At 51.6% G+C, this 10804-nt stretch overlaps 1 protein-coding gene across 2 annotated transcripts; it reads left to right on the forward strand.

Annotated features, from left to right (window-relative positions):
• Positions 1 to 351: 351 nt before the first annotated feature.
• Positions 352 to 10732, forward strand: PORCN (porcupine homolog (Drosophila)). Of its 2 annotated transcripts, XM_004689997.2 has the most exons (15): positions 352 to 459; positions 1128 to 1300; positions 2448 to 2640; positions 2946 to 2989; positions 3333 to 3514; positions 3594 to 3724; positions 3840 to 3857; positions 5116 to 5130; positions 5230 to 5355; positions 5519 to 5619; positions 6755 to 6831; positions 6939 to 7002; positions 7111 to 7196; positions 8390 to 8500; positions 10388 to 10732. In XM_004689997.2, the coding sequence occupies exons 2-15, from the start codon at positions 1165 to 1167 to the stop codon at positions 10487 to 10489; spliced, it is 1386 nt and encodes a 461-aa protein (XP_004690054.1). In that variant the 5' UTR covers positions 352 to 459; positions 1128 to 1164; the 3' UTR covers positions 10490 to 10732. The 2 variants fall into 2 exon arrangements, with proteins under 2 accessions (XP_004690054.1, XP_012585854.1); XM_012730400.1 differs by lacking the exons at positions 3840 to 3857; positions 5116 to 5130.
• The last annotated feature ends 72 nt before the right edge of the window (positions 10733 to 10804 follow it).

The raw sequence follows: 10804 nt of genomic DNA on the forward strand, positions 1-10804 counted from the left end.
GCAGGTGAGCAGTTGGGGGAATGAGACTGGGGGCTTCCCGCCTGGCTCCCCATCGCAGCTTCCTAGGATTAGGGATTTGGCGATTCGAAGGTTTGTTCTTGCAACCTCCGGACTCAAACGTTCGGGGCTGAAACACCCAGGGGCTAGAAAGGTGCGAGCGCGGACAGTGTGCGCGCCGCGGACCTCCCGCGCCTCACTCCTCTCCACCTCGCGCTCCTCCTTCCCTCGATCCTCCCGCTCCCCTCCTCCCCCGTCCCCGCCCCACTCCTGCCGCCTCATTGGCCGAGCCTGCCGGCCGGGCCTCCCCCCGGATTTAAAGGGCCCGCTCTCCGCGCTGCCTTGGGAGCCGCAGCTGGTCCCGGCCTTGCGGCCTGCGGGGGAGGCTGCCGGGTGGAGGCGGCGACAGTGGCGGCGGCGGCGCGTCCCCGGCCCCCAGGACCGTGGCCTCCTTCCTGCCAGGTAGGTCGCCAGTAGTGCTCACGCGGCTCCCCTGCTCCCATCCTGAGCCGGCCTCCCCGTGCGGGTCTGCAGCGCGTGTCCTGGGCCCCCCATCTCCATCACCTTTCCGACTCCCCTTCCTGCGATGTCCCCTATCACCACCTCCACCTTCCTGCAGCTCCCGGGCCTGGACCGGGCTTTATTGGCAGCTGAGAGGGATCGGGTGGGGGTGAGATGGGGTGCACGGGGGATACAGGACACCCCCCACATCCTTACAAGGATAGATGCACACGGCCCCCAAGTGTCACAGGATCTCCCTCTCCGCCCTCCACATAGAGTGACTCTACCATGGAAACCAGGGAGTCCCCGATTTGATATAAGGGCCTAGAATGTATACCATTCAATGACCATCGGACCCGGACTGTTCACAGCTCACAAGAGATACCCGTCCTTCATTCACCACAGGTCATGAGCTGTAAATGTGCACACAGGACACCCCACACACATAGTTGGCTGCTCAGTCTGATGTACTTGATGTTCCCACGGCCCCCAGCCTGCCAGCACCAGTGTCTCTAAATCGGTTGGGGGGGGGGACGGTGGGCGGCATACTGAAATCTGAGCACCAATCATCTCTTGAGCATGGTCTGCCCCATGGACATCCTCTCTCCCTCTGTGTCCCCCTTTGGCAGGTCTATCAATCTGTCCATCCATCTGTGGGGGTCCGCAATGGCCACCTTCAGCCGCCAGGAATTTTTCCAGCAGCTGCTGCAGGGCTGTCTCCTGCCTACTGCCCAGCAGGGCCTTGACCAGATCTGGCTTCTCCTTGCTATCTGCCTCGCCTGCCGCCTCCTCTGGAGGCTTGGTAAGTGCCTGCCACCCATGTGCCACCCACGCTAGGAATATCACATTTGCCACGTTCATCCATATGAAGCCACACCTTATCCTGCCACGTCTTGCCAAATCAGGCTCCCACATGTCCAGCCCACTGCATCCCTCCAAGCCAAACAGCATTCCACTACACCACGTCCTACTATGCCCAGCCACCCCAGGGCACACCATGCCAAACCACATCCTGCCCTGCCTTTCACTGTTATTGGGTTCTGGGATTCGGGAACGCTGACATTCCTGGAGCTTGCAACCCTGAAATGTCTACATCCCAAGGTTGTAAGATTCTTGGATGCTGATGTCAAAGGGTTAGCGAATCGCAAAGTACCATGTTTCAGGGTTTGGGGATTCTTACAACTTGAAGTTCTCACATTCTAGCTTCCCGCATACTGCTATTTCTAGACTTGGCCTAGTGGAATTTCCGAATTCTAGAATTCTGGAATGTTTCCACAACCATGGAAAGCCTGTATCCAAATGATAAGATTCCAGGTCCCCAACGTTCCCATAGGATGCTGAGATTTCTGGAAATCTGAGACTCCAGGTTCTACACTTTCTTTTTTCTTTATCTTTTACTTTAAATGCATGTTTTATTTTTTCCCAGGTTTATAATATTTAAATATTTCAAAGTTACAGAGAAATTGAAGTGAACATTCATTCATGTGTCAACATTTTCCAGCTGTCAGCATGCTGTCGTGTCAGCCTTATCTGTGTATCTGTCTGTCTCTTTGTTCTCAATCACTTGAATAACCTGTTGACATTATGACACATCACCCCAAATTCTTCATCGTGTGCCCCCCAGATCATAGACATCCCTCCCCACACCACAGCCTCCACCATCAGCCCCCGCAAGAAATTGAATCTGGATGCAGTAATATTATCCGATATAAGTTGATATTCACATTTCCGGCAGGGCTCCCAAAATGTCCTTTAGAGAGAGCTCTTCCCTAAGCCCAGACCCTGCCACCTTTCCACCGCCCCAATACCTGCTTTGGGTCTCCTGTACTCCTACGGCGTTCCAGTCCAGGCCATTGCCCAGACTGTGCCCTCTGCCCAGACGGCCCTCCTTTCCTACCCACCCACCCAACTTCCTGCTCTTGTTTTCTCTCTGTCTCTCTCACTCCAAGGGCTGCCACCCTACCTGAAGCATGCCAGCACCGTAGCAGGCGGGTTCTTCAGCCTCTACCACTTCTTCCAACTGCACATGGTTTGGGTCGTGCTGCTCAGCCTCCTGTGCTACCTCGTGCTGTTCCTCTGCCGACATTCCTCCCATCGTGGCGTGTTCCTCTCCGTCACCATCCTCATCTACCTACTCATGGGGTGCGTCCTCATCGCCACACTGTCAGCAGAAGGGCGAGTGGGTTTCTCCTTACGAGGCTGTCCAGGACAGGGAGGACACGGGTATTCTTGGAGGAACAAATCTGGGAGACTGTTATATTTAAAGGCTGTCCAGGACTGGCTGGGCTTGGGCTCCCCCTGGAGGAGGGAGTCCAGGAGAATTAGTCCTTTGTGAGGTTATGCCGGCAAGGGGAAAATATAGCCCTCTCTGAATCTTGGTTTCTCCCCTCTGTGGTCACTGAGGCTGTGGGGGTGACGGGGCCAAGACCACCACCTTTTTTCCTCAGTGAGATGCACATGGTGGACACCGTGACATGGCATAAGATGAGAGGTAGGCAGCCCTGGCCCTCCCACCTGCCCTTGCCGAATCTCCTAACTACCCCCTCCGACGTTTCTGCCCCGTTTTCTCCTTTGTCTGCCCACTCATTGGGACACTCAGGCCTCAGATTCCCCTTGCATCTGTGTCTTTTTCTACCATGACTTTCCCCCCAGTCTGTCTGACCATTTCTGAGTTAAGGGCGTCTGCCTGTACTGGGGCCAGCTGCCTGTCTGGTACTGCGCCTAGCTGTCCACCCTTGTACGCCTCTTTTCCTACCACCTCTCACCTGGTGCTCCCATCCTTCCATGCTGACCGGCTCTCTGCCCTTGCACGTGACCACGGGCACCACATGTAGGGGCCCAGATGATCGTGGCCATGAAGGCGGTGTCTCTGGGCTTCGACCTGGACCGGGGCGAGGTGGGCGCGGTGCCCTCGCCCGTGCAGTTCATGGGCTACCTCTACTTCGTGGGCACCATCGTCTTTGGGCCCTGGATATCCTTCCACAGCTACCTGCAGGCTGTCCAAGGCCACCCACTGGTGAGGTCCCGGTGGGCAGGTGGGCGGGGACTGTGGGAGTCACCATGGGGCACTGCTCATGGAGCCTTGATCCCCACAGAGCCGCCAATGGCTGCAGAAGGTAGCCCGGAGCCTGGCGCTGGCCCTGCTGTGCCTTGTGCTGTCCACCTGTGTGGGCCCCTACCTCTTCCCGTACTTCATCCCCCTCGATGGTGACCGCCTCCTGCGCAAGTGAGCACAGCCTTCCAGGCCTCCGCCCAGCAGTGTTGGGGTTGGGTAGGGACCTGGGGTCTCCCCAGCTCTGAGCCTGTCTCTTAATGCTTCTGTCTGTCTTCTGTTACTACAGCAAGAAACGCAAAGCCAGGTAAATGAGGGCAGGTACTGAGGGCGAGTGGGGCTGACGGGGGGGTGGGGGTGCGGTCTGTGGCCAATCGGTTCTGTAAGTCTGAGTCTGTCTGACCATCTACCCTGTGACTAGACAGAGACCGGCGTCTGTATGACCAAAACTGGCTCTGTGGCTCCGTAGACGGCTGGCGCTCCGACACAGACTGTCTGACTATCCATCTGTCCCTCTGTTTTACCATTAGAAACAAGTTACGTGACTGCAATGGGAAGGGACAGCTGTGTATTGCTTGGTGATGCTGACCAGTCTGGGATCTGGCTGGGAGCGTGTATTGGTTATTTGCCGATCGGCCACGGACTCCCTGTGTGGGGCTGGAGTTCTGGCTGGCTGGCTGTGCCATTGTCAACAGTGGAATGTGTGGCTGTCATTGGATAAGATAAGTCTGGCTTGTCTGTAACTCTGGTTGGGAATGGGTCTGACTGTCATGTTGGGTCCCCGTCTTTGATTGATTCTGCCTGTGGATCTGCCCCCCCACCCCACCCCAGCTGCTCCGTGTGGTCTAACGGAGGGGTCTTGACTCACTGCGGGCCTATCGCCATCTGCAGGACTGAACCACCCGTTTCAGGATTTCACCCAGCTGTTTATGTGACCTCCTCCCCCACTCACTGACCACTGATTGTATCTGATGCTGAATGAGCCTCTGAAAGGTCAAGGGACTTCCCCAGTGTAACCCAGATAAGCAGCCAGGCATTAATTCCAGGCCTGATTCCAGAGCCTACACTTTTTCCAGAGCAGGACGCTGCCTGTTTTTGACTGTGTCTGATTGTATTGACAGGGGGACCGCCTTGAGTGTAGAATTGTGTATGCACGTGTAACAGGGTGTTGGTGGTCTCTGTGCCTACATAAAGGACCTTTCGTCTGTCTTGTGGTCACTGAGTCAGGTTTGAGAGCTATGAGGCTGGGAGTCTGATAGGATTCGTGTCCAGTCACATGGCTGTTCAGAGTGCAGGGCTGGAGATCCAGCCACTGATGGTGGCAGCATCTGGCTGTCTGGCCACGTGAGGCTGTAGACCATGTCCTGTTATAGGGCCGCTCACACATCTGTTTGAGTCACATGAAACTAATCGACTGTCTATGTAAGTGTGTGAATATCAGTCCACTTCTTGTGTCGCCACGTTTCTGTCTGTCTTGTCCATGAACAACTCCAGCCAGCCTCTAGGGCCTCTCTGACTCTCTTTCCTCTCTTCTCTGCTGCCTTCCTGACCCCTGGGGGCCTTAGGGGCGCCATGGTAAGGTGAGTCTACAGAGTGGGGCCGGGAATGCTGATGATACGGTGGGGTTTGGTGCTGGGGTCTGGGCATGATGCCTGTCTCCCCTGCTCCTTTCTCCCCAGGTGGCTGCGAGCCTACGAGAGTGCAGTCTCCTTCCACTTCAGCAACTATTTCGTGGGCTTTCTGTCCGAGGCCACGGCCACGTTGGCGGGTGCTGGCTTCACCGAGGAGAAGGATCACCTGGAATGGTGGGGAGGGCTGAGGGGTGCCTCTCCCATAGGGTGCTCCCAAGAGGAACTTTAGGGAGGTGGAAGTGGACTCCCAGGGAAGGGAACAACCAAGACCAAAGTGTAGTGGCCATATGGGTTGAGATGCCAAATAAATGAGTGTGCATGTCTCTTCTGCCCACAGGGACCTGACAGTGTCCAAGCCACTGAACGTGGAGCTTCCCCGGTCCATGGTGGAAGTTGTCACAAGCTGGAACCTGCCCATGTCTTATTGGCTAAATAACTGTGAGTCACCAAGTCATCCCTCCCTCCAAGAGAGCTGGGAGTCCTTAGCTCAGACCCTTACACAGCGAACCTTTACTGAGCGCCTGCTATGTGCAAGCCAAGCACTGGAGATACTACATACAGGGACCAGCAGCACCCTGATCCCTGCCCTTGTGGCTCTGGCATTCTTGGGGGGGGGCAGGTAATAAATAAGAGTGGAAAAACCCACAACAGTTTAGGTGGCAATACATGCTGTGGCAAAAAAAAATAATAATAATAATGAATGAATGAAGTAGGTATAGGTGATCCAGGAGTGTTGGTAGGAATGGAAGAAGGGTGGTGATGGCAATTTTTTAAAAATTCACCAGAGCAAGTGTCACTGAGGAGGTAACTTTTGAGCAAAGACATGAGGAAAGTGCAAGAGAACCATGCAAATATTTGGAGGCAGAGTGCTTGTGTAACCATGGAGGGAACAGCTAGGGCAAAGACCCTGAGGCAGAGCCAGCCTGGCATGCCTGAGGAACAACAAGGAGACCAGTGTGGAGGGAGCAGAGTGAGCAAGGAGACCAGTGGCAGGAGGTGAGGTTGAAGAGGTGACAGCTGTCTGGTTCTGTGGGGCCTGTCAGGCCACGGGGAGAATTTGGCTTTTTCTCCGTGAGAGATGGTACCTTGGCAGGGTCTCAGGCGGAAGAGGGCTGTGGGCTGACTTGAGCTGTGACACTACCTTGTGGCTGCTGTAAGAACAGACGGGGAGAGGATAAGGGAAGAACTGGTGAGGAGACCACTCCACAGTGTGGGCAGCAATGGTGGTGGTGGCAGTGACTGGGAGAAGAGAGATCTGATTCTGGATAAAGTCTGAAGGTGGAGTTGACAGGATTTGCTAAAAGTTTAGGTATGGTAGTGCAGGGGAGGACAGATCAAAGGTGATTCCAAGGATTTTGCCCTATGGAACTGAAGGGTGCAGTTGGCAGTGACTGAAACTGAGGAGGTAGAGAGGGGAGCAGTTTGTGGGGGAAGGTTAGGAACTAAGTTTTGGACACAGGAAGTTTGAGGCCATCATAAAGACTTTATCTGGGCACTCCAACAGTTTGTGGGTATCCCCCCCATATTCTGACCCTCTAGGAGCAGACTTTTCACCCACCTTTCCCCCCTCCAGATGTGTTCAAGAATGCCCTTCGCCTGGGGACTTTCTCAGCGGTGCTAGTCACCTACGCAGCCAGCGCCCTCCTGCACGTGAGTAGGGCACAAAGGGGAGCAGGGAGGAAGCTGGATGGGTGTGGAGGGCCTCCTCTTTCCTCCCTCGTTGCCCTCTGCCAACCCCCTCCCCCCCCCCAACTCAGGGCTTCAGCTTCCACCTGGCTGCTGTGCTGCTGTCCCTGGCTTTTATCACTTACGTGGAACACGGTGAGTGCAGGGCCCAGCCCAGCACGTGGGATGGGAGGTTGGGGAGGGCAGCTGGAATCATCATCCCCTGAGGCTAACCTGACCCCTTTACCTCTCCCCCCAACCCAGTCCTCCGAAAGCGCCTGGCTCGGATCCTCAGTGCCTGTGTCTTGTCGAAACGGTGCCCACCAGATTGTTCACACCAGCATCGCTTGGTGAGGGTTCAGCCTGGGCAACCTGGTGCCCAACACTTCCCCTCAAAAATGTTACTTCCGTCTCCATCTTAAGTCTATCTCAGAGTGCCTACCTTCCTCTTCCAGAGCCTGAGCCATCCCCATAATCTCACCTTTACTCACTGGCATTCATTTTTCTTAACAAACTTATCCAGCATCTACTAGCCTCACACCTGGCATAGGTTTCCCCAGTGAACATCGACTGAGCTCCTGGTGGTAGCAGGCACTGTTCTAGGCACTGGAGACACAGTGGTGAACCAAACAGGTCAAAGTTCCAGTCCTCAGGGACAAGCATTTCACAGGGGAGATAGCAAATGAAAAATAGCTTTTTAGGCTGGTGTAAATGCTAAGGAGAAACTACATGAGGAAAAGGGGATGGAAAGTATCAGAGAGCACTTGTCACTTTAAATAGGGAGGTAACTTTTAAGATTTATTTTTATTTATTTGTGCATACAGAATTGGATACAGGCCAGAGGTGCAGGGCCGGAGGTAAAAGGATTCACCAGAGACAGAGTGGGGAGCAGAACAGGCAGATCGACTGAAATACACTGTTGAGGAGAGCAGCAGGGAGACAGGAGAGGTCTGCTGCGCCATGTGGGTACTCTCCCGGGGACCGGGATTGAATCCAGGCCACAGTGGCTGCTGATAGCTTGATAGCACTGAGACTTCAACCCCTGCAGCACCAGGAAGGCCCTGGGAGTTGACTTTTGAGGTCTTTAACTGAAGGAGGTGTGGGAGAGAAGCATTCCAAACAAAGGGAACGATCAGTGTAAAGGGCCTGCGATGGGGGAGGGAAGCACAGGCCCTGCGGGTCATGGCAGGGATTCGCTTTCATTCTTCATTCTGTGACAAGAAGTGTGGACAATTAGATCTGGCTCCCCCTGACCATCAGTGTTTACCACCATAACCCCTGACTCAAAACCTAAGTGTTCTTCCTTCTCTACCTGGGTGCTCTCCCCCAGCCTGGATGCCCTCATGCTAACGTACCCTCGTCCTTAGAGACCCGGAGTTCCCTTGGGAGGATGGAAACCATCCCTCCCACCCCGGGGGATGCGCTAGTCATCGTCCTTGCTGGACCCTCGGGGTCATGTCTGATACATCTCCCTGGGCCCCCCTCCCCAGGTGGGGATGAGATACAGGTCCAAGCGCCAAGTGTATCCATCTGTCCCCCACAGGGCCTGGGGGTGCGAGCCTTAAACCTGCTCTTTGGGGCCCTAGCCATCTTCCACCTGGCCTACCTGGGCTCCCTGTTTGATGTCGATGTGGATGACACCACAGAGGAGCAGGTGAGGTGGGGCCCTGGGCTAGGGATTCCCAAGGGATGGTGCTGCCAGCTCATGGAAACCTGTCTCTAGCTTGTGCAGCCGTGTTCCTTAGTCCTTGCACCTCTGGGTGACTCACACAGTTGGGTCTTTCATTTGGGGGAAGTATGAAAACTATGTTTATTTTTAAACTATAACATTTATATTATAGCCATGGGGTACAAAACCCAAGTTTCACTTTTTTGAAAAGTACTGGTCATTTTTTGTTGAGGTAAGAGTTCTAAATTGCAAGTTGACTTTATTTGATTTTTAAAAATAGTTCATGTTTACTCAGGTTGAGTGTGCACGCTCTGGATTCTACTTCAAAAATTTATATACTTTATATAAAAATTTATGTACTATTTTTATTCACATGGAGCGTGCACATTCCAAGATTTTATTCCTTTTTAAATGAAACATGATTTTGGAAATGTTTATTCATATGGCTCTTGCAGGATACAGGTTTTGCTTCTCTTTTAGTTAAGTTTTTAGTTGAAATAAAACTTTGTATGATTTTTGGGTTTTTTTTTTTTTTGGTTTGTGTTTTTGTGTGTGTCTCCATTTATTTACATTTGCTGGATTTTTTTTTAACATTTTGCAATTTTTAGCATATACACCCTGAACATGTTTTGTTAAGTATTTATCAAAGCCTTTCATTTTCTTTTTCTTTTTTTTTTAAACATAGAAAGTTTTTTTTCTTTGTATACATTTGGAACAATTGTGATCATTCTTATTTTAACATCCACATTGGAATGTAATTCATATGCTATACAATTCACTCATTTAATGTATACAGTTCAATAACTTTCACTTATACCTAAAAGAAGCTCTACTTATATGATTTTTGTCATGAAAAAAATTTTTAATTTTTCTTCAGATTGAGTGTGCAAAATCTGGGTTGTGCTTCTTTTTAAATAAAGTTTTTGTTTTATTTTATTTTTATTAAAATGTTTAAAAATAGCTAGTGCCTATCACATAGTTCAAAAACCAAACTGCATTCAAGGTATTCAGGAGAAAATCTTAATTCTCTCACTACCCCTTGTCCTCCTACAGGTAACCACTTTTATTCATTGTTCAAAATATATCCTTCCAAAATTTGACCCAACCAGCAAATATAAAATTTATTATTTTCATCCCCATCCCCCCCCAATTTTTACCCTAACACATGAATGACATGGTTCTTTCTGCCTGTCAACACTTTCAAATCCTTCCTGCAAAGCCTTCACATCAGTATACAGAGTTTTCGTTCATTTTCCCACTAAGTTTTTGTCAGTATAGTTTGTCCCATACAGGCGGACAGCCAGGTGATTTCCAGTCCTTTCCTATTGCAAATGATACAGCAGGGAATAATACCCTCAGACCCCTGTAATTCACACGGATGCAGACAGAACTGTAGGATGTAGTCCTGGGGCAGCAATGGAGACTTACCTTTCTGCCCTCGCACCAGCAGTGCAGACCAGGCCTGTCGCCCCACCCACTGAGTTCCTCTCAGACTTCCTGGATATGTTTACCACTGTGATAGGAGGAAGATAATGACTGAGGCTGAGTGTCTTTTCCTATGTTTAAGAACTATTCATTTTTTCCTTTACTGAAAATGGCTTATCCACCTCCTTTGCCAATTTTTGTCTTTAAAAAAAAATCAATTTCGAGTTCTCTATCAGGGAGAATACGGATTAGAGTAGGATTGCCTTGTCTTTTTTTTTTAATGATTTTCGAAGAAGAAGAAGAAAACACAAAAAGAAGACTAAATGTGTTTACCTCTCGTATACCCAGTCTCTTTTCTGAGGACCCCCAGAATGTTGAGCAAAGGATGGGTTCTCCTGAGACCTTTGTTCTTGCTGAGTAGGACTGTCACCTCTTTCTCTCCCACAGGGCTATGGCATGGCATACACTGTCCACAAGTGGTCAGAGCTCAGCTGGGCCAGTCACTGGGTCACTTTTGGATGCTGGATCTTCTACCGTCTCATAGGCTGAGGCACATCTGTGGACCTTCACACTCCCTCAAAGCCCCTCCTCAGGGTGCCAGCTCTGAAGGGGGATGAGGGAAGGCCCTATCTCTAATTCTTGACCCCTCTCCATCCTTGACCCACCCCAACACTCTCTCTCTGTCTCAGTCTGTCTTTCTGTCTCTGTCTCTCCCTCTCAGCTCACTCTCTCTGAAGCTCTCTTGGGCTGGAGTGCTCTCTCCCTCTCGCTTTTGCTGTCTCACTCTCTCTCCTGCTCTCTCTCTCTCTTTCTCATTTCTCTCTCTCTCTCTCTCTCTCTCTCTCTCTCTCTCTCTCTCTCTCT

Source organism: Condylura cristata, unplaced genomic scaffold (genome assembly GCF_000260355.1).
Source record: "Condylura cristata isolate star-nosed mole 26May11 unplaced genomic scaffold, ConCri1.0 scaffold00027, whole genome shotgun sequence".
Classification (NCBI taxonomy): domain Eukaryota; kingdom Metazoa; phylum Chordata; class Mammalia; order Eulipotyphla; family Talpidae; genus Condylura; species Condylura cristata.